We start from the raw sequence: 23,328 nt of genomic DNA on the forward strand, positions 1-23,328 counted from the left end.
ACAGCCTGGGCTTCAGGTGAGACATCTCCTCATGCAGTTTTCCCATAAAAGGTAGATTTCTAGTAAATTCCATCAGCAGCACACTACAGTGAGTTCTCTGCCATCCATGAAGCCACAGCTGTGCTCAATCTACTAGACCTGGGAGGGCTCTTCTTTGTGCTCCATCTCACCCCTAGTACAGCTGGCTGGTCCTCACGTCTGCTATTCTCATAATCTTCTCATTTCTCTTTACTCCTTTCTAGCCAATCCTGCATGATACTAATCTCTTATTATAGTTACTAAATCTTTATTTTAAATGTCCCCCATTCAAATTTCAGCATGATATCTGTGCCACTCCTCATGGTACCAGGTTATTTATTTATTATTTATTCAATAAGTAGTATCTGCTTAGTAATAATTTTAAAATAATGTGGTAACTGTGCACCAGGTGAGTTTACCTTCTCTGCTTATGGAACTCAGTACCACCTCTATCTGGGAGCTTATAGAAAGCCTCATCATTCGTGGGCACCATACCTCATGTGACAAAGCATCCCACCAGGTAACCCACTCCTGGCAAAGGAGATGCCTAACCATGGAACCACTGATTGTATCATATGCCCCACCATCCACAAGCAGCCAGCTTCAATGGTGAATGCAAATTTGACTTCATGAACAAAAGAAACTGAATTGAAGCTACCACAAGGCTTTATTGCTCCAAAAGAATTTGCCATCAGAAAGCAGTCACTGTATAACTCTAGTGTAACAATCATAAGTATACCACAATTTAGATGTATTTTCCAATTATAATTCAATAATAAAACCTGAGAATTCATGATCTAATTATTATTAATTTAAAATTATTTCATTTTTTGAATACCTCTTTTAAAATGAGAATGATTTAATCATGTTCATCTCTTTCTTTAAAAAAGTTAATCACAAGGGCTGGCTAGGGATGTAGCTCAGTGGTAGAGTGGTAGAGTGCTTGCCCAGCATGCCTGAAGTCCTGGGTTCAATTCCTAGTACCACCACCACCAAAAAAAGTCATTTGAAAAAAAATAATCACAGAATCAAAGACATTGAAATGCACTTATTTCAGGAACAGTTTTTGCTTAGATATAATTAATAGTATTAAAAAGATATAATTAATCATATTAAAAAGATACAATTAATAATATTAAAAAGAAGTGATTTTTTTTCCCAAACAAATTATAAGTTCTTATAAAGCGCAGATGCACATTCTCAAGATGTTAAGGCACTCAGGAACAAAAGACAGCTGATATTCCTTGGCTTAGAGTTTGGCTTTCTCTTTATAAGACTCCTTTATCCTCTTGACAAGAGAAAGGTCACCAACTCCTTCAGGCCAGTTGTCATGATCTGTTAAGTGGAAAACTCCAAGTTAGCAAAACTTAACCTCCTTTGTCCTCTTAATTCCCACTTAGTCCTCTTCTATTTTCTCTGGGGCATTCATGCAAGAAAACAAAATCTAAGCCCGTCAGGAGGCTGAAACAGGAGGACTATTAGTTCAAAGCCAGCCTCAGCAACAGTGAGGCACTAAGCAACTCAGTGAGGCCTGTCTCTAAATAAAATAGGGCTGGGGATGCATGTGGCTCAGTGGTTGAGTGTCCCTGAGTTCAATACCCAGTACCCTCCGACAAAAAAAAAAAAAAAAGAAAGAAAACAAAGTCCAGAGGTTTTACAAAGGGACCTGGATTTGAAGCTCTGGTCTGCCATTCACTAGCATTTCCAAATTTAGGGAAGTTACTTTTTTGGAGCCTCAGTCTTATCATCTAACAAAATCTTTTAAAATTGTGAGGGTAAACCTGACACCATCTGTACAGAGCTGGGCATACTGCAGACATTCAATAAGTTGTATCTGCTTAGTAATAATTTTAAAATAATGTGGTAACTGTGCACCAGGTATTAATAATTGCATCCCCAACATCCAGTCCTCATCTCCTTTTTGCAAGAGGCTCTATTTATTAATTTTTTTTTTAATTCAGAAGGGTCAGAGGAGTGACCCTGCCCTGGTTTGGTGGTGAGGGGTTATAAGTTGTCACTCAGTGCTCCCCATCCCCCTGGCTGTGGATATTGGTTGAGAATGGGCATTTGCTTGAGCTGGTCTAAAACAGAGTAGATTAAAAAATACTGATATTTTTTAAATTAATTCCAGGACAAAGTCATTCTCTACTCCTTGCTCTCTACCTAGCTAGATATGAACAAAAAGAAGCAGGTGATCTTAGGAGCAGCGGGCAGCCATCCTACCACCAAGAGAGCCAGGCTTGAGAGAAAGCTGACCTCATGGAAGCAAAAACAGAGGAAACAGGAGGGGAAAATGTCTTCAATAAGATCACTGAGCTACTTCAGTCAAATCTCACCTGCTTTCCAAGCACACTGCCGCTGCATTACAACCCCAGCACACAAATTCCATTTGATATTAGGCCAATTTGAGTCACTTCCTATCTGACACGTGCATTTTCTAATTTGATCTTTCCAACAGTCCCCTGAAATAAATACTATGCGTATCATTGCATTGTAGGAAAGAAAAGAGGGGCCTACAGAAATTAATTTCCCCCAAAACTCAACATTTGAGATAAGCGGGGTGAGGTTTCTATCCCAGGGATTCTCACTTCCAAGCTGGCAATCTAAAACCCTGTACTGAAGTCTGAATGCTCCTAGTCAATAGGTAGGGCAGCACATTCCTAAAAAGTAGACATAACTACTCTCCTCAAAAATTTAAAAAATATTTTGTATTGATAAAAACAGTATTAGAAGTAAATCATTTTGTGGGAGACTTAGAGAAGCAACCACCTGGGTATTTCTTTCCCTCTCTAAAAGAAAAACAATGCAACTCACCCTAACAAATACTGACTCAGTCTACCAAAGAGGGAAAGGGAAATGTTCTCAACTACTCTCACTATTTTAAATACTTTCAAAACAATGAGGCATAGCCATGCAGGCATTTTTGTCTTATGTCCTTAGAACCATAGTATCTTACACATATTACCATGCACATCTTTTAGTAAAGAAATATATAAGGGAGGGGACAATAATAAGTAAAATTAAAGTTCTAAGGTAACCGCTTATTAATGTATAAGAAATCTTATGCTTGGACTAGAATAATACTTAGTAAGAGTAAGTTGAACCTGGGACTCTGATAATGAAATTTAAACTCGAAGGGGTTGTATTAACCACACCTTAAGTAGCTTGTAGCCACTTAGTCAACTATTTTTAGCAACAGAAAGCCAGGTATATTTGCATTTTGTATCTCTTTCTGTGTGTTTTGAGTGATTTATAGTTGTTAGCTTCTGTGGATTTGTTTTGTCATTTGCAAAGTGATGATATTAGACTATCAAATTTCTTAGAAAACTTCTAACCTCAAAGATCTCTGGTCTAGCCATTAAATACGAACAACACATACACACAGACACATCAACATATCCCACACATAAAGACATTTTGTGTAATATCAATATTTGATTACGACTATAAAAACTTCTTTATATATATCAAAATGACTGAATATAGTAATTATATAACTTCACTTAACATGTATCCTAAAGAGAGGGCAAAACAGCACAATACCACTGATTCTTCTGTTCAGATATGCAAGCCACTTACTGGAGGAAAAAAGAAGAGTTAAATATATGGCAACCTCTTGATTCTTCTCTATCATTCCTTGTACAGATGTACTCAGAGAGTTTTTCAAGGGTCAAATTCCATCAACTCATGCACACACAAAAACTTCTTAAATATTTAGAGTTAAGATCTATAATAAATATATCGAGGTATTTTCTGCACCTGGGAACGTCGCCTTGGAAATCATATCCTGAAGATAAGCATTTTGCACATTTGATGTCCTACAGGAGTAAACCTCTACAACTTAAGTGGCCAACACCTAAACATGAAAAGGCCTACAGCTAGTGGCTATTCATTCCCTAGCTACTCACCTGGTACATTGTATGAGTGTGTGTACAGAGACTGGCCTCCGTCCACACTCACCACCTGTCCAGTGACAAAGGAAGCTCCAGGAGACAGCAGGAAGCACACGATGGAGGAGACCTGGAAACAGAGGCACGTGCACATAAAAGCAGAGTCTCTTTCCATCTCTATGTGCTTCACCTTCCCAAGGAAACTCATCTCAAACCACATAACTGTAATGTAACTCCTACATGTGCAAGCCACAACCTGCCAGTACCCAGGAAGCTTCCCTTTTCTATTTGAACATTATTAAAATCAGGTAATCCATCAGAGGAGAGGCAGAGAGACACAAAGGAGCCTTAGAGAGTATCCAGGAGGACACACAAAAAGAAGCCCAAAGTGAACACAGGGCTGCATCTCTGCTTCTTCCTGCTTCCATTTCCCACCACAATCCCCTTTTCCATCACTGACATATGCCTTTTATATTTTGGTCCCTGAAATAGTCAATGAGTCTGTGTAGCAACACACTAGCATTCTGATGTATTCAGTGCATGGTCCTGTCTGGCCCAAAACTCAGCAGCCACACAGACAGCACGAGTTTCTAGAAGAGGGACTTCAGAATCCCACTGCATTCCCTAAAATCTTAAGAGTCAATTGATGAGCTCAGCAACATCTACTCCAAAAACTAAAGAGAAAGAAAGAATTTATATCAGTGAGCCTATAGAAACAGAAGCAGTTTCTCAAAAGGTGATGCTCCTAAACACCTGACACTCCTGATTCTCCTTCACTTAAAAGATGATAGCTCATGGATTAACAGGCCAGCCAACAGCTGATGCAAAAGTTCAATCTTCCTACAGGTACAGAACACAATCAGGCCAATACTTTATTCTTTATCTCACTATAGCTACCAAAATCTCTCCTTCCCTTCCTTTCTCAACTCTCTTTATTTGTTTCAGAAAACTTCCATCTCTCTTGCCCTAAAATATAACATTATAGGCATTATGTGTCAACATAAATGACATTTCAAGTAAAAACAGGTATAATTTTCAAAATAACAATTTTATACATTTGTTTGGTATATTTACAAATCTCTTTAATGTCTGGCTCAATAGTAAACAGCTGGATTCTCACTTTTGCTTCTGCATTCATCTGTTGCAATCTGTTGTTTTGATTAAAGCATATGAAGAAGATCTGGCTTCTAGCATATATATAGTTATTTATAGCTGGGAAAGAAGGAACATTTTAAAAGTCTTTTTAGATAACTATAGATTTTCTTTTTTATATTCAATAAATGGTGTTTCTTAAAGATTAGTTGCAATATGGAGTCTGAAACCGTGGCAATGAACTGCTTGTACTCTGTTCTATTAAACGCTTTCTCACACTTTGGCTCTTTCACCCAGATGTGATTTTGTCCTTTTGGAAATATTGATTCACTGAGTTATGTGTCTTAACTGTGGACACACAATTTATTATATAATATCAAAAGACCACATTTGATATTTCTCTACCCATCTCTTCAGGAAAGTCTTTTAAGTATTTGGAAGCTGGAAAGCCATGGTGACAGGTGCACAGAAATTCTAATTTTCCCTTGAAGTCTTGAATTTTAACTTTGACAACAAATATTCTCAGTCACTTTCTTTTAAAGCGATAGCCCAATTTTGTTTTGAAAAAAATGTCAACATAGTACCCAAGTGTGAATAACTGTAGTATCAGTCATTCTGTCACATAAAATAATGGTGTTTCATGAAAAAAGTGGTTGACTCCATTCTCAATTCAATTGCCTGTTCTTTTCCTTTGAGGCAGCCATTATACTTCTATACATAGCAGAAAAGCTTTATGTGTATTGGTATTTCTTATTTCATCACACAAAATATTAAAAGGATGTGTACTCAGTGATTGAGATTTAATGAATTAATATTTTTTACTGCTTCATCAATGAGAAGCCTAAGTGAAACTGCCCCTGCAGCGTCCCACTCCTGAGGCCTTCTAGTATCACGACTACTGGTGCAGTATGGTTTGCAGTCAGGATTCATGCTAAAGCTCCAGCTGTCTTTTCCATCACTGCTTTGGTACTGTCAACCCAATGTCAACACAGTGAAAAAGACAAATCAGGTTTTACTGAAACTAAAATGTTTTAATCTTGAAAATCCCTCCCAAAAGTTTTAGGAACAGGGCTGGGTATGTGGCTCAAGCAGTAGCGCGCTCGCCTGGTGTGCATGCGGCCTGGGTTCGATCCTCAGCACCACATACAAACAAAGATGTTGTATCCACCGATTACTAAAAAATAAATATTAAAATTCTCTCTCTCTCTCTCTTTTAAATAAATAAATAAATAAATAAATAAAAGAAAAAAAGAAAAAAGAAAAAAGTTTTAGGAACACCCAGGGTTGGGCCCATATACTTTGACAGCTGTGGATATAGGTATAACATGTTTCTATTCATTCTGGTCTTTCCTGTTCTTCATTAAAACATTTTGTTTTGTTCTGTTTTGTTTCATTTAGAGCTAAGTTTACTCCAAGGTATTTTAGTTTTTATTATTACTGTGGTAAAGAAACCCTTCCTTTGAAAAACTACAGTTTAAGATTATAATGCTGTGGGAAGAAGATTGTATCTAGATAGGAAAGAGGGGTGGGAGGGAAAGGGAGGGAGAAGGGGAATTGCATGGATTGTGGAAGGAGACCCTCATTGTTGTACAAAATACATGTATGAAGATGTGAAAAAAAAAGAAAGAAAAGAATTTCTTTCCTTTTCTTGAAAAAGAAGACTCAAACTCAGAATGTATATTTAGGCATTATGTTCATAGACTTTTTTTTCTTACTTCTGCTTCATTTTGTTTGTTTTTTTTAGCACCTAATATATGTTAGTTTTCATATCATCAAAATTATTTCACCTCTATCCAAGAAATGCTATCATATAAATTAGTGAAAATTTCGGAAGCTAGAGAGGAAAAAGGAAAAGTGGGGGAAATCTCAATAAAATCAACAGGAAATCAGTAGAATAGAGGAAAGGGACCAAAGGGAGAGAGGACAGGAAGGAAAGGGGAAGTACTTCAAAATGATATTGGCCAAATTATATTGTTGTATTGTGTGCATGTATGAATATGTAACCACAAATCTCACCATTATGTACCATTATGTAATTATGTGCATTACACAATTACAATGCACCAATAAAATATGAAAAAAAAAAAGATTACAATGCTGGCATTTGAGAAAGCTATGGATTTTTACATACTCCGGTTGAATCAACATACTGAAATCTCATATGGGAATTTCATAAAGCCCTAACCATCAGACTCTCATAGGGTTCTGTGTACTCACAAATACCATGTGATAAAATGTTGTAGCTGAAAAACACTGAAACAAGGAGAACACGCTGCTCTTCATTTGCGCTACACTCATTCCTCAGTAAAGGCTGTTATCAATAGTCAAAACACAGCCAGATATTCCCAAGATCCAGAGAACAGGAGAAATGGTAGGTGGCAGTGAGAAAAACAATCTCCATCAGGCAACCAGCCCACCTCAACAGGACACCATGTGCTATGCATAAGCCATAATCACTCTGATGGATGCTAGAAATACACATTACCTCCTCAGGAACTCCCATTCGTTTAGCTGGAATATTCTGGAAGGACCTTGCAAACATGCTTTGTCCATTATCGCCATAGTTGTCAGCAGCAGTCTGGGAATAGATCATTCCCTGTGTTTAAACATAAAAGAGAAATAAAAGCATATAAAATTAAATTTTAATCGTAAAGACATCAAAGCAGTCTAACAATCAATACCAAAAATTACATGGCTTAAGTTTACTGGAAAAGTGAACATTTCTAATCTTTAATTTTTCCCAATACTGTCAAAGAGGTATAGCTGACCACTGTCCACAGATGCACCACCTGTGTGCTCATCTGTGACCTCTCCTCCCTTAAAAACCAGCCAATCCCTGGATTTTTTCCATAGGAGTATTGGTTTCCGAAGAGCATAATTCTATAAGATCAGTGAGGCATTTAAGTGGGAACAACAGGTCAGGGCACTCTTTCAACTTTATCTTCCACTAGGCAGCTCGGCTTCAGGAGGGAAGATTAGGCAATGCCTACATGAGACTTAGAAATAAGCATTTTCCTTTTCACCTAGTGTGAAATAAAGTAACAAAACATTTGAATCCAAAATAAATAAACTACAACTTTAATTGTTTCAGAATACTTCCATCTCTCTTGCCCTAGCTTTTCAAGGGCATAAGGCCAGGACAATTACTTGAAAACTGTATGTCACAGGATAACGCTATTTGCTCTAGATTCTAGCTAGAGGTCACGGGGAGAAGGAGAGGAAAGATGAAATTTCTTCAGTATGAATCACTCTAAATGATACTAGGGAGATATTTTGGATTCCAATCAAGTGATGTAGAACATTTTATTTAAAGAAGATGAAATATTTTAGAAGTACTAAATTTTAGATATTAAACCTAAAAAAAAATCTCTAAAGGATAAACAGAATTAACATTGTGCTTTTCACACTGAATACCATTGAAGACTTTTTAGAAACACTTCTAGAAACCAGTATTTCACAATATCAACATTAAGAATGGCACTATAGAGCTGTGACTGTGGCTCAGAGGTAGAGCGCTCGCCTAGCATGCATGAGGCACTGGGTTCAATCCTCAGCACCAGATAAAGTAAAATAAAGAATTGTGCCACCTATAACTAAAAAAATAAATATTAAAAAAAGAATGGCACTGTAAATAATTTGTGCTATAAATATCTGAGTGTATTATGGATTAGGTAATATACTTGTAGAACACTAAAGCAATCTGAGGTTCTGGCTAGAGCTTGCAATTTTGTTAGAGAGAAAGTTTCTCTACTAACTTCAACAAGTCAGTTCATACTTAACTTCTACCGAATAGCAAACTAGATCTATAGATAATATCCAGAGGTATTATAGTGTTTCAGATGGAGAGATTACTACTATCTTAGCAATGACCAGAAAACATCATAGAAAAAGTAGAATTTAAGCCAAGTTGTACAGGATGAATGAGATATTTCATCTCATGTCTCTCTTGGAATCCATGGCCAATATATAATACCAAGGAGGCTTAGCTGTAGCTTACTTCATAAAAATGAGCTTTTGAAGTTGACTATAAGTATATTATAAATTTCCCCATCATTTATATTATGATTCAGAGAAATTTTCTCTTGACTTCTAATTGATCTTTTCTTTTTTTTTTCTGATTTGATAGCTCCTTTCCAGAACCCTGACATCATGTCCTCTCCTAATAATTAATGATAAGCCAAAACAATAACAAAATTATCTAGAAAAATTTATTCTTCAAAGCAGTGTTTCTTGACTTTCACTATGAATATAAATTTTCTAGGCTGCTTTATAAAATGCAGATGCCTGGATTCCAAGATTTGGAGTAAAGTTCAAATATGAATATCATTTAACATTTTGCAAATAGTTATAAAACACACTGAGAATCACCCACTGAATTTAACCTTGTTGACAAACTGATTGTCAATCAAAGACTACTTCTGTGATGCAACTTTGAGATTTTAATCTATCTTTTAAGTCAATCTTTTATAGTACACTTGTATATTTGTTACCTATATAGCAAGCTAGATTGTTTGTTACCAACAATACAACTTAACAGCAGCACAAATGGCATCTTTAGAGCACAATTTGTCAACAGATTTCATATACAGCATTTACCTACAGGAGCAACACAGTTGATCCTTACTCCACTGCTGGCCCATTCCACAGCTAAGGATTTGGTGAGATTGTAAACACCTTCCCTCGCAGCTCCACTGTGCCTTTAAGGACAAAAGATAAGCATTACAATAAACTTTTGTTGAATATATTCTTCTTAATTAAGGTTGTCAGGTGTACCAATGACCAGGCAAAACTCTCCATGAACAATCTCATTATGAGTCTCTGTATTGAGTTTCTGCTAGACAATGGGGAAAGAACTGGCTATTTATGTAATAAAGTGAGACTAATTTTGGCTCTTGTTCTGGAGGTTCAAGTCCAAGATAGGGCAGCTAATTTATTAAGGTGTTTGGCAAGGGAGGCACATGGTGCCGTTTTTGGAGCAAGTATCACATCTCAAGCCAGAAAGCAGAATGACAGAGAAAGAACCCAGGGTCCCACAGTCCTTTTTGAGAGCATGCTCTCAATAAGTTAAGAATCTTCCACTCAGCTTCACCTCTTAAAGGTTAACAACACCTCCCAATATCACTGCCATGGGGGCCAACCCTTTACATATGGACCTTTGAAGAACCCTTGTCCAAACAATAGCATTAGAAAAGGGTTGAACAAATTATATTTCATGCTTTACAGAGTGGCATTACATTAGATCACCATAAAAAATAAGAAGAAAACTCTTTGGACGCTGGTACATCCCTAACATATGTTGTGCATTTGAGAACAGCAAGATACAGAATAGTGTTTCTAGTATATCACAACTTTTATTTATAAACAGGGAAAAGAAATGCTCAAAAACGAATATTAGTACTTGCCTGGGTGAATGAGAAATGCCTGAAAGAACTGATTTTATTTCTTGTAAGACCCAAGGAAGGTAAACAAGTAAGAAAGGGTAATAGGCCAGAAAAGGAACTACCTTGGCATAATTTGCCTGCATTCTATACTCTTTTTGGGTAAGGTGATGTTAATTCCCACCCCTTGGCCATACTCTGTCCATGTCCATGTGGTGTTGACCCCAGTTCCTCAGACCTTGGGATGACCATGCATGGAAGAGCCACAGGATTTGGTTGATGGCTGCACTCGTGACCCAAGCAGGGTCAGTGTTATGCTTTGAATATGAGGTGTCCCCCAAGAGCTCCTGTGTTAATACGGGAATATTCAGAGGTGAAATGATGGGATTGTGAGACCTATAACCTAATCGGCCCATCCTATTTCCAATGAACTAATGGGGTGAGTCACTGTAGGCTGCCCCTGGAAGGGGTCATCCTCGCTGAGGCCCCTTCCCCATCCCTGCTTCCAGACCCCACCATGAGATGAGTCATGCTCCTCTGCCACACCTTTCTGCCATGTGTTCTGCCTCATCTTGGGCCCAGAGCAATGGACTGGCCAATCATAGACTAAACCTCTGGAACTGTGAGCCAAAACAAACTTTTCTTCCTCTAAGTTGTTCTTGTCAGTCTTTTGGTAACAGCAATGAAAAGCTAACTCACACAGTCAGCTAATGGGAATCCTCTCTAGGACTTGCTGGTACTGGCAGTGTTAGAATTATCTTTCTCAGCACTATTTGAGAAGCACTCTCTCACTGGAGAGTTAGGAAGAGCAGGAATGTTGACCTCTGTCTCCTGTCAGTATTCTTTTTTTTTTTTTTTTTTGCCACACATAGGCCTGCTTGGAATGAAACAAAGCTAAAAGGAGGGCACCTTCCTGCCAACATCATGTCTGAACCTACAGCGTCCCTAGTTCAGGGACCAGCATCCCACAGGATGCAGAGCTTGCTCTCAGAGCTTCTGATAAAACAGATGTGAAGAATGCACAGTTCTGACAAGTTCTCACCTGAGGCTGACAATGCTGTTCCAGAAACCACATTTGGAGAATCACTAATCTAGCTTGAATTATATTTCTATCCCATACAATTGAAGGGAGTCCTGAATAATACAGGAAGCAAATAGGGCATCAGAATTTTCATAAAGGAAACAAACTGTCTACTTGTAGAGTGGCTAATTAAAAGTTTAAACTCTTAGAAACTTTTAGGGGAAAAAAATCTGGGTTTTTGTTAGGAATAACAATTTAGCAATTCTGTCTAAAATTAAATAGGTATATTCATGGTATTCAGATCTAAGTTAACACAGATCAGTTCAGTTTCATGTCCACACCTTAACACAGAAGCTGTCCTCCATCAGTGATGGGTAGTTTAGTAACATTTGGATTACAGTTGCCAGGTAAAATGCAGGACACCCAGTTAAATGTGAATTTCAGATAAATAACGAATAATTCTTCAATTCATGTACTTAAAACACATTTATAAAAAAAAATTATTTAGCTGGGCATCCTGGTTTTCCTTCTCTTTCTCAGTAAACATGGCAACCCTAATCTGAATGGGCATGCTTTAGAAGTACATTTTAAAACTTCAAATAAAATGAAATGCTAAGTATTGTTGCCACAACTCATTGAAGGCATTAATCATCTTGATTGAGGGTATTTTTCCCTACCCCACTCTATCAACCCCATTCAGAGGACAAAACCCAAAGACATGGGAAGATAAAATGTAAAAATGCTTACGCAGCAAGTGGAAATCCACTTTTAATAAGGACAATGATATTAACAATAGATCCTCCGTGCTCTTTCATCCAGAGTTTGTAAACTACAGAAAACAAACAACAATCATCTTAAACAGTGTCCTCTTTCCTGATATCTTGTTCCAGCATGCTGCTTACTGGATATGCTTTCCAATTTAATTTATATTTCTTCTTTTAAAAAGCCTGATCACAGTACAATTTACATATCCTAAAATTCATCCACTTATATATATATATATATATATATATATATATATATTTTAATAATTTTAAGCAAATATACAAATTACACAATCATCACCACAATTCTGTTTTGAACATTTAAATCACCCCAAAAAGTTCCTTTGTACCTATTTGAAGCCAAATTCATCCCTAGGTAGACTTATCCTTTGTTTTTATAGAGCAACAAATTTTGCATTAACCTTTTCTGAATATTTCATATAAATTGAATCATGCAATATATTGAGGTCTTTTGGATCTGGCTTCTTCTACTTAGAATAATGTCTGTGAGGTTCATCCACATTGCAATGTGTGAATAGTTCCTTCTTACTGCTGAGTAGTATTCCATTGTATAGATATGCTACATTTGTCCATTCATTAATCACTGATAAACATTTGGATTCTTTCTACTTTGGGGTGATTATGAATAAAAATCTTTATGTAGACATGTTATTTTCCTTGGATAGATACTTGTAAGTAAAATTACAGGGTCATATGACATCTCTATGTTTAAATTTTTAAATCCTTTTTTGGTGCTGAGGATTGAACCCAGGGCCTTGTACATGCAAGGCAAGCATTCTACAACTGTGCTATATCCCCAACCCTTACGTTTAACTTTTTAAAAACAAACTATTTTCCAAAGTGGGTCCACCACTTTACATTCCTATCAGAAATACAGAGGGATTTAGTTTCTCCACACTTCCATTGTCCGACTTTTTGATTATATCTATTCTAGTGGGTATACAGTGGTAAAATATGGATTTTCCTAATGACTAATGAGGTTGATCTACACATCTATGTCAGCATGTCAGCATAACAGCATCTTAAAATCAAGAAGTAGCTTTGAAATCAATAAGTGTAAACCCAAAATTGGTTTGGCTATTATGGGTCCTTTTCATTTCCATATATATTTTAGGATAAGCTTTTCAATTTCTACAAACATTGATAGGAATTCACTGAATCTATAGATCCATTTGGGGAAAACTATCATCTTAACGATATTGAATCTTGGGGCTGGGGATATAGCTCACTTGGTAGAGTTCTTATCTCACATGCACAAGGCCCTGGGTTCAATCCCCAGCACTACAGAAAAACAAAACAACAACAACAACAAAACAATATCGGATCTTTCAACTCATTAATATGGAATGTCCTTACATTGCTTAAATCTTCTTTAATTTATCAGCAATGTTTTATAGTTTTGACATACAAGTATGATACTCCTTTTGCTAACTTCATTCTTAAATAATTTATTTTTTGAGGCCCCATTTGATATCAAAGCACTCATTCTATTCACACAAAACAAGACAATGCTAGAAGTATCTCCAGACTCTCTTCAACAGAAATAGGAATTTTAAGAATTTAAATATCAGAGAAAAATGATACCCAATTCTTCCTAAAGCTTTAGCAAAAATAAGAATGCCTTGCCATTACTTAATCAGACTAACTTTTAAAAATAACAAAAAAAAAAAAAAAATGAAGGTGAAACCCTAGTAAGGAAGATACAAACTATAATGTACTTAAATTTTAGACACTTTTTTTTCACATTATTTGCACATTGCTAAAATCAGGATATCTTTATAATTAATGACATCTTATAATTATCAGTACTTTTCACTTTTTCAATAACATAGAATGGTGGGACATTTCATAAGTGATTATACCTTTGACTTACTAAAACACAGTGGTTATTTTTAGACAATATGCTATAATCCTGGAATACCTAAGGGATAATTCAACAAATCATTAAATAAAGCTGCAAATCATCAGATAAAGCTACAAGATGAGCCTGAAAAAAATACTTAATAAACCAACAATCACCCAGCTGAAAAATAATTGGAATGAGCTGATTCAAAATAGCAATATCAAAAAAAAAAATCTAAGTATAATCATTAATTTTAAAATGTGAAATCTATATGACAAAAACCACAAATCTTTGCCAAAAGATAGAAAAGAATGATTCATTAGTGAAAAGATAAGTTATGATGGGGAAACTGAATATGTAAATATTGTAATTATTTTCAAATTATTAAGTTTAACAACATTCAATCAAACTCCCAACATGATTTCTGTGGAAGAAACCCGACTATAAAATTCATCTGAAAGAATGCATAGTCACGAAGAGCCAAGAAAAGTTTGAAAATTCAAAGAAACAAAGCAACATTTGCCAAATCAAATGTTAAAAACTATATAAAACCATTTATAATAGTATAATAAAGGAGAATAAGTTTATTTAAATTACCCTACATGGATTTTCTGCTTCAGGATAAATACCACTATATAGTTTACAACTCTAAAATCATTTTTGTTTCTGAAATTCTGACACTTTCTAGAGTTCAGATGTGGGTATTTCTTCAAGTTATCTGAGATAGACAACCAATAGAAGATACAGATACCAAGAACAAATGTAAAAGAAGAAAGGCAAAGGTACAAGAAGAATGTTTCCTAAAACATGGAAGATTTATAAGCAACTACCAACATGAGAAGAAATCACAGTAATTGTAATATAAAATGATTTGGAGAAAGCTAGAATGTTGTTTCTTAATATCCAAATTAGAGAACAAACCCCATAGTCTAAATGGATTAAGTGTTCTTTTTTCTTTTTTTCCAATTTTCTTTCATGGTTGTAAAATACTCATAACATAAAATTTACCATCTTAACCATTTTGAGTTTACAGTTCAGAGTATTAAGTACATTCATGATATTGTGCATACATAGCCACCAACCATTTCCAGAACTTATTTCATCTTGCAAAATGGCAACTCCATGCTCATTAAATAATAATTTTCCATTCCCCTATTCCCAGACCCTGACAACCACCATTCTACTTTACAGATCAAGAGTTCTCTTACAAGAAAATTAAAATACTTTCAAGAGTTGACAATTTAAGAATATCTCACAGGAAACTTGTATAAAACTGACTTTTCTATTGTTAAAATAAGGTCATAGGAAATAATCTTTATATGCTTATTCTCAAGATAAGAATAAAATAAAACAAAAACCCTGTTTTCGTGCAGAAAAGATACAAACATGGAATGGGAAAAAGTGAGGAAGGACTTGGATTTGAATTGAGATATCAAGATGAACTCATTATTTTCCTTAATATACTATAAAAATGCCAAATATAAACAGAAAGAGACAGAATGACAATGTAAAGCCCAGAGGTACTTTAAAGATTAGCTACATTCCCAGCCCTTTTTATTTTTTTATTTTGAGACAGAGGTTCACTAAGTTGCTGAAGCTGGCCTGGAACGTCAATCCTTCTGCCTCAGCCTTCTGAATCACTGGGATTAGAGGTGTGCACCACCGTGCCTGGCTCATAGCTAATCTTGTTTGATCTACACTCCCATTCATTTGTCTACTTCTCAGCTAATTTTGGAAGCCAATTCTAGATATCTTATTATTTCATCTATGAATATTCATCTTTGAATTAGAGGAACCTTTTTGGCAATATAATCTCAATACTTAATTAAAAGTACTTAATTAGCGATAACTTCTAAACATCATGAAATATCCATTCAGTGTGTACATTTCTCTGAATGTGTAATCATTTCTTGATTCTGCAGGAATCAAGTTGCAAATAAAGCCCACATATCACATTAGTTGATATGTCTCCTCTTCTCCTCCAGTGTCCCCTTCACCTCCTCCCCCTTCCATACTTGTAGTTTTTTGGTTAAAGTAGCTGGGTTGTATTACAATTCTTTATAGTCTGGATTTTGCCAACCACACTCTATATTATCATTCAGTATGAATTCTGTCCCCCATATTTTCTGCAAAATAGTAGATTCTATTTTGATGTCAATAAATAGATAATGACTTAATTTTAAAAATCATCAACTTGTAACCTCCAAATTAGAAATGAACTCTAACAAGGATCAAAAATGGCATTAAAACTCATTGGGTAGAGGGTCATGGTGGTATATGCCTATGATACCAGCAGCTCAGGAAGCTGAGACAGGAGGATCACTAGTACAAAACCAACCTCAGCAATGGCAAGGTGCTAAGCAACTCAGTGAGACCCTGTCACTAAATAAAATAAAAAATAGGGCTGGGGATATGGCTCCGTGGTTGAAGATCTAATAGTCAAGATCTTAAATAAGTGATCAAATTCAATTAGGATGAACAACAGCAAACTACAGCCCTCCAGATGTAATGTAATAAGAAGTAGATAGGTCATACATATTGGGTTCTTTCCAGAAATCTTTAAAATGAATCTAATCAGCACAAGAACAGTAACAGAAATCCAGAACATGGAACATTCTATAAATCAATGTTGTAAAATAAAAAACAAAAAGAGCATTTTTTATTTGTTTTTAGATTAGAGGAAACTAAACAGACAAAAAATCTATGAAGTTTTATATGATCCTAGATAAAAATGAATGGGGAATACATGTTCCTGGTATGAAGCTTCTGAGCCCCTACAGGTTTCTCTTTCAGCCTTCTCCATGATCCCTCTCTCCATAAGAACAGATATTGCAGATATTGATGACACTCACCTGCTTTGCACATGTAAAAGGTGCCTGTCAAGTTGGTTTCAATCACAGCATGCCATCCCTTTGAACTGATATCTTCAAAAGGAGACAGGAACTGGCCTCCTCCATTGTTTACCAAGAAATTGATCTTACCATGAATAGCTAAGGTAGATTTGATCAAATTATCCACCTAAAAAAAACATTAAAAGTTTAGTAACCTAACTTGCTATTTGGACTGCTCATTTATTCTAGAAGTGTGGCAGAGCTTATACTCTCTGACAGTGAACACCAACTCTGAGTACTATAACCAATGAACTTTTGGTCAGCAATGAGCAAACTTAAAATTCCTACCTCAATGAGTAGTTTGCTAGTGTCCAATACTCACATATCATAAAATTAAAATCGTAATTTTGACAAGATGTACCTAAAAGTCTGTATCAATTCTAAGTATAGCAGGTCTCAGGCATATTAATTTGTGACCTGCCAATCATGAATAAGGAATAGTGATGAAATCAGGTCAAAATGAACATTAACAAATGTCTTACGCAAGGTGTGGTGGCACACGCCTGTAATCCCAGCAGTTTGGGAGGCGGAAACAGGAGGATTGTGAGTTCAAAACCAGCCTCAGCAAAAGTGAAGTACTAAGAAACACAGTGAGACCCTCTCTCTACCTAAAATACAAAATAGAACTGCAGATGTGGCTCAAACCCCTGGGTTCAATCCTCAGTCCAAAACAATATTAAAAAAAAAAAAAAGAAACGCCATAAAGGACAAGAGGCCCTTTAACACATCCTTGCTTAGCTACCCTGTCTTGCTTTCTTCTATCCCCTTCTCTTGAGTCACTGGTTCAATAAATCATTGGCCCAAAAATCTTCTTATAGGCTCTGTTAGCCCTTTCTGAGATAGCTACCACAGTAGAGCGGGAAGCACAGCCAGGTTTAGGCATCACAAATGCTAATGAAAATTAGTAGATATATTTGCACTGACTTATTTGCATTTATACATTAGTAGATATATTTGCATTACCTCCTCTTCTTTACGGATGTTGCATTGCAGGGGAGTGACCTGAGCCTGGCTGGAGGGAGGTAGGGTGGATTTCAGTTCCTCTGCAGCAGATTTTAGTCTTTCGATTTTCCGGGATGCAATGACCACATTACACCCTTAGGAACAAATAGGCAGAGAACAAATAAAGAAGTTTTCATGAGTTGTCAAATTCCAACAATAATAATGTACAGAAGACATTTTGTGTGCTGTGTTCCTTTAAACAACAAAAACAAACAAACAAAACCTAATCAGAATGTCTTCTCTGGACAAGATGGAAGAGTAGAAAACTGAAATTCTCTTTAACCTGAAACACAAAACTGGATAAAATATATGAAACAATGGTTTTCAGGCATTGGGCATCAAAAAAGCACTGGACTACAAACTGTCAGCTCTGAGAGCAGAAACAAACATGTGAGCCCTATGATTATGCCAGCTTATCACCTGAAGAAAACTTCCAGACCACAGCACAGGAGGGACTCATTCACAGGTCAGAGTTCTCCCTGAGTGGAAGGGATGAAGTTGGAAGTCTAAGAAGTCCTAGCAGCTGGTTATACAGGGTGTAGAGAGACAAGAGACACCAAAATCCGCAGAGTCCTTCTTGAATCCTCAGCGAAAGTACTGACGGAAATACACGAACAGGCTAGAGAAAGAACTTCCCAAAATGAGCAGAAGGAACAAACCCTGTCCTGGGAAACAACACTGGGAATAGTTATTGTGCTGACTAGGAAAAATGTTTTACCTAGATGGTGCTTAGATGTTTCACAGGGTGAAGTGTATAATGGCCTCAATAGCGAGGTTAAGTTAGACATAAACTAATTACTGAGACCAACACTTAACTTTAAAAAGTGAGTCTCCATCAAAGTATCAAACTATTTTAACTTAACTTTCATCCTAGAAAAAAAAGCTTAAGAATACTTATAAGAATATAAAAATTGTCATCATCCAACAAGGTAAAATTCAATCCATAATTCAACATGCAAAGGAACAGGAAAGTAACAACCCATAATGAAAAGAAGAGCCAATTTATAAAATACCCCAGAATATCACTGATGGTACAATTAAATAAGCTCCTGATAAAGAAAAAATCTTAAAACCAGCCAAAGAAAAACAATGCCATACATACAGAACATAAAAAGATAAGGACTTTTTCACAAACAGTGAAATCCAGAAGACAGTGGCATACATTACCTGTTTTATGAAAAGGATAAAAATGAATAAGATTGTGAACTTAGAAATCATCCTGACCCAGTGAAAATATCTTTCAAAAATGATGACAAAATAAAAACTTCTCAGTCTAGGGATGTGGCTCAATGGTAGAATGATTGCCTGGCATGCACAAGGTCCTGGGCTAGATCCCCAACACTATAGGGGGCATGGGGAAAAAAAAGAAAAAAGACCTCTTCACACATATGGGAACTAGAAGAATTCATCAGAACAGATGTGCTCTTAAAAAAAAAAAAAAAGAAAGAAAGAAAAAAGAAAGTGCTTCAAACAGAAGAAAAATTATTCCAGATGGAAAGTTTAATCTACACAAAAGAGAGAATCCATGATGGTAATTATGTGAGTGAGTGAATAGGAAGATTTTTCTTCTTCCTATTCAAATCTCTTTAAAAAGCAGCAATAATTTAAAGCACAAGTAATAATAATGCATTGTGGGTTTTAAAGTATACATACATTTTTTTTCTTTTTGGTACCATATGTCAAGATCATTGTACTGTCATATGTAACTAATTAAAACAAATAAAATGCTTCCCACCTTCTTGAGAACAATAGTCCCTTGTTTTGCTCAATTCTAACATATACTAATTCCAGTTGCCTTATCTTAGTTAAATGCCACCAGTCCTTCAATAACATGAGCCAAGTTTGATGATGGTATATTAGGTCTGAGAAACTACATAATATACAAACTTTCCTGCTAGCTCTTCAGCCCACAAAGCAGTAGATAAAAAATTCAATTCACATCATGGAGGGTGACTTATCAAGTTCTTTCTTTCAAATGGTACAAAGGGGCACAGGAAACATTTGGGGTGACAAATTCCTTTCAATCTTCAACTCAGAATACCACATTTATTAAGCACCTTCTGAATCCCTGATGACTATCAGTCACTACAGTAAGAAAAAGTGCTGTCTTGTCACAATTGCCACTTGCCTTTTACTTTCCTTTTAACTACCGTATCTAATTCATGTTCTGCTAGAGTAACAGAAAGAGAATAATTAAGTTGAAGACAAAGTAAAAATGTGTTTTGTCTGATATATGTAAGCTAGAGAGAAAAAAGGAAAATAAGGGACCTCATGAAAACAGAAGGAGATGGAGTTAGAGAAGATAATGCTAAGTGAAGTTAGCCAATCCCCAAAAACCAAATGCTAAATGTTTTCTTTGATATAAGGAGGCTGATTCATAGTGGGATAGGGAGCTAGAGCAGGGGAGGAATAGAGGAACTCTAGATAGGGCAGAGGGGAGGGGAAGGGAGGGGGCATGGGGTTATTAATGATGATGGAATGTGGTGATCATTATTATCCAAAGTACATGCATAAAGACACTAACTGGTGTGAATATACTGGGTATACAACCAGAGATTTGAAAAATTGTGCTCTATATGTGTAATAAGAATTGTAATGCACTCTGCTGTCATATATAAATAATAATAATAATAATAATAATAATAATAAAAACAAAAGAGAGACCAGTAGACTAGAGGAAGGGGTGGAGGAGGGAAAGTAAAAGGGAAATAAGGAAGAATGAAACAAACTAAATTATGTGTTACACATATAAGAATGTATAATGATAATGTACCGATAAAAATACTTTTCAAAAAGACTGGCTTGAATTCAACTTGAGTAGTCTTGAGTATTCCTTGACAGAATCAAGACTTCCTGTAATAGCATCTGTCAATCAGAGAAAAGGTATCCAATTCTGTCTCCTACCGCTTTCTCTTGTTAGCTGGGGCTTTCTGGTGTTCTCTCAGCAAAAGGAAAAGCCAAATCATGTGGATGTCAAAGACAACCCAATAATCGCCATTTTACTCAAGCTGTAATTCAACCCCCAAAACAGTGGCCTTTTCACTGGAAAAGAATAGATAATATTTTATTCTATTTGCCTAATTTGGGTTTACATAACAACTTTCACTAAATAACCATTAATTGTCATTAAAAAATAAAGATGAGAAAGTCATAACAAAAATTATTTTATATTCTTCCATTAAAGGAAATCCATTTTCAATACAACAACAAAAATGTTTGTTTGGTTTTTTTTTTAGTATTTGAAATATTTTTCTTGGGAGATGCTCCATCACTTTTATTATCATCCCAAGATTACAATATCACTGTGTTAATGTTGCAGTTTGTGCCATAATAATACTCTGCCACCTTCCCCACAAGGATATAATGTTTGGCCAATACAAATTTACCAAAAACAAAAAACTCAAATGCAAGAAAATATACTAAGAGTTCTGACAGGTAAACTAGGATCCTACAAATCTGCTGAGAGAAGCCAAATGCCTATCCCTTCCATAAAATGATCACCAATTCAGATTTTCTTATAATTATTTCATGAAAGGGGACAGAGTTTAGTGTTAGGAGTGGAGAAGGCAGGAATGGTAATCTGCAAAACCAAAGCCAGAACAGGAAATGTTATTTTTCCTCTTAAAAAAATGTATCTATTTCCATTTCTTTAAAATATAATAGTTGTGTTTGTTGTTGTTGTTTTGTTTCTTAGTTCATACCATGCCAGATCTTGGAAACACAATAGTTACCAAGATAATTTACATGTTCACTAAAAAAAAAAAAAAATTGAAGGATTAGGAATAGACCACTTGCCCAGTATGCAAGAAGCCCTGTGAGTTCGATCCCCAACAACAGCAAGGGAAAAAAATAAATATTTTATATACAGAGATATGAAAAATTGTGCTCTATATGTGTAATAAGGATTGTAATGTATTCCACTGTTGTCGTGTATTTAAAAAAAGACAATTTTAACCAGTCATAAAAAAATGCTAACAATGTTATAAACTTCCATCCAGTCTTTTTATTTATTTTTCATTAGCAATCAAACTGAAATACTATTTTCTTTATAATCTTGTTTTGTCCAATTATATGGTATGCATTTCTCCACATGACGTCTTCAATAGAAAGATTTATTTGTGTCAATATAATATTTCATTGTGATTGATTTAACTATTTCCCTCATACTGGATATTTAGGTTATTTCTAATTTTTTCACTACATGAATAATATAATACCCATGAATTCAAATCTTTACTTGCCTCATTGTTTCCTTGGAGTAAATTCCTAAGAAATGAATTACTAAATCTAGAGCATGAACACTGTAAAACTTTTGGAAATTTTTTTCTAAATATATTTTTCCTGCCTTTCTCACTCCCTCATCAACACTTCAATTTTGTACAAGGTTTTTAAACTGTTAGAAAAACAATAGTATCTTATTGTTTTATTTTGTGTTTTATAACACATAAAGTTGATTATTTTCTCAGATACTTATTACCTCTTTGTATTTTCTCTTTTGTAATGCTTAGTCATATCTTTAGCCTATTTTTCTATCACTATATTGGCTTTTTCTGTATTTGTAAGGGCTCTTTATATAATAAGACTATTTGTCTTATGTTGTAAATTTTTTCTTTATAATCCTTTAAACTTTTTAACTCATTGAAGGGTGACGTCTTCAGACAGGTAAGTTTATCTGTTTTTCTCTGGGTGGTTCTTTCCTTGTGTATATTTACAAGGTCCTTTTTTCATCCAAGTTAAGATAGATATTTACTATTTTAGGGGGGGAAGATTATGACAAGAGATGTGAGAAAATAATACGAAAGGAGCCTCTCAATGTGTTGACGACCTTTTCTAACTAAATGAGCCCTCGCCGTGCTTCATAATCACTGGAATTGGGCAGCATTTAGAAGAGGTTAATTTTAAAACAAATACGCAATTCCATGGCATGTGCCTACCTCAGGCACAGTACGTTTGGCTCCAAGCCCCTGTAGTTTACATCTAGTGACTCCAGGTCCAAGGCTTCTCCATGATTTCCAAGAAAGAACTTTTCTCCCTCCTCGAAGTTGTAATTTGGCCCACCTCTAAGACCCCTTTGCTTTACAATGCTACCCTACCCCGGCCCCGCAAGCAGCCTCTGGCGTCCAAACACGTTACCGCAGCCGGGCCTTTGCAGACCCAAGGCTCTAGGTGCCAAGGTCAAGAGACCTGCACGCGTACCCAGGTGCAGAAGCTCCTTCGCGATGGCCTTTCCGATGCCGGTGGCCCCGCCGGTGACGATGGCCGTTTGGTTCTGCAGCAAGCCAGGAGCCAGGCAGCTCTTGCCCTTTGTCCAGGAGACCATAGTCCCAGAGCGTCAGAAGTGTAGCGCCCGCGGGGCTGCGTCAGCTTAGTTACCCAGAGGTGGGCGGGGCTAAGGGCCGGACCCACGT

General features: G+C 36.0%; 1 protein-coding gene across 1 annotated transcript; it reads right to left on the reverse strand.

Annotated features, from left to right (window-relative positions):
• Positions 1 to 666: 666 nt before the first annotated feature.
• Positions 667 to 23,314, reverse strand: Pecr (peroxisomal trans-2-enoyl-CoA reductase). Its single transcript, XM_005331839.5, has 8 exons — positions 23,117 to 23,314; positions 17,882 to 18,015; positions 16,880 to 17,045; positions 12,147 to 12,228; positions 9,601 to 9,697; positions 7,486 to 7,596; positions 3,927 to 4,038; positions 667 to 1,353 (listed from the first exon to the last, which is right to left on the reverse strand). Exons 1-8 carry the CDS (start codon positions 23,238 to 23,240, stop codon positions 1,268 to 1,270), a joined length of 912 nt encoding a protein of 303 aa, XP_005331896.1. The 5' UTR covers positions 23,241 to 23,314; the 3' UTR covers positions 667 to 1,267.
• Between the last annotated feature and the right edge of the window lie 14 nt (positions 23,315 to 23,328).

The sequence above is a fragment of the Ictidomys tridecemlineatus genome, chromosome 7 (genome assembly GCF_052094955.1).
Source record: "Ictidomys tridecemlineatus isolate mIctTri1 chromosome 7, mIctTri1.hap1, whole genome shotgun sequence".
NCBI classification, from domain to species: Eukaryota; Metazoa; Chordata; class Mammalia; order Rodentia; family Sciuridae; genus Ictidomys; species Ictidomys tridecemlineatus.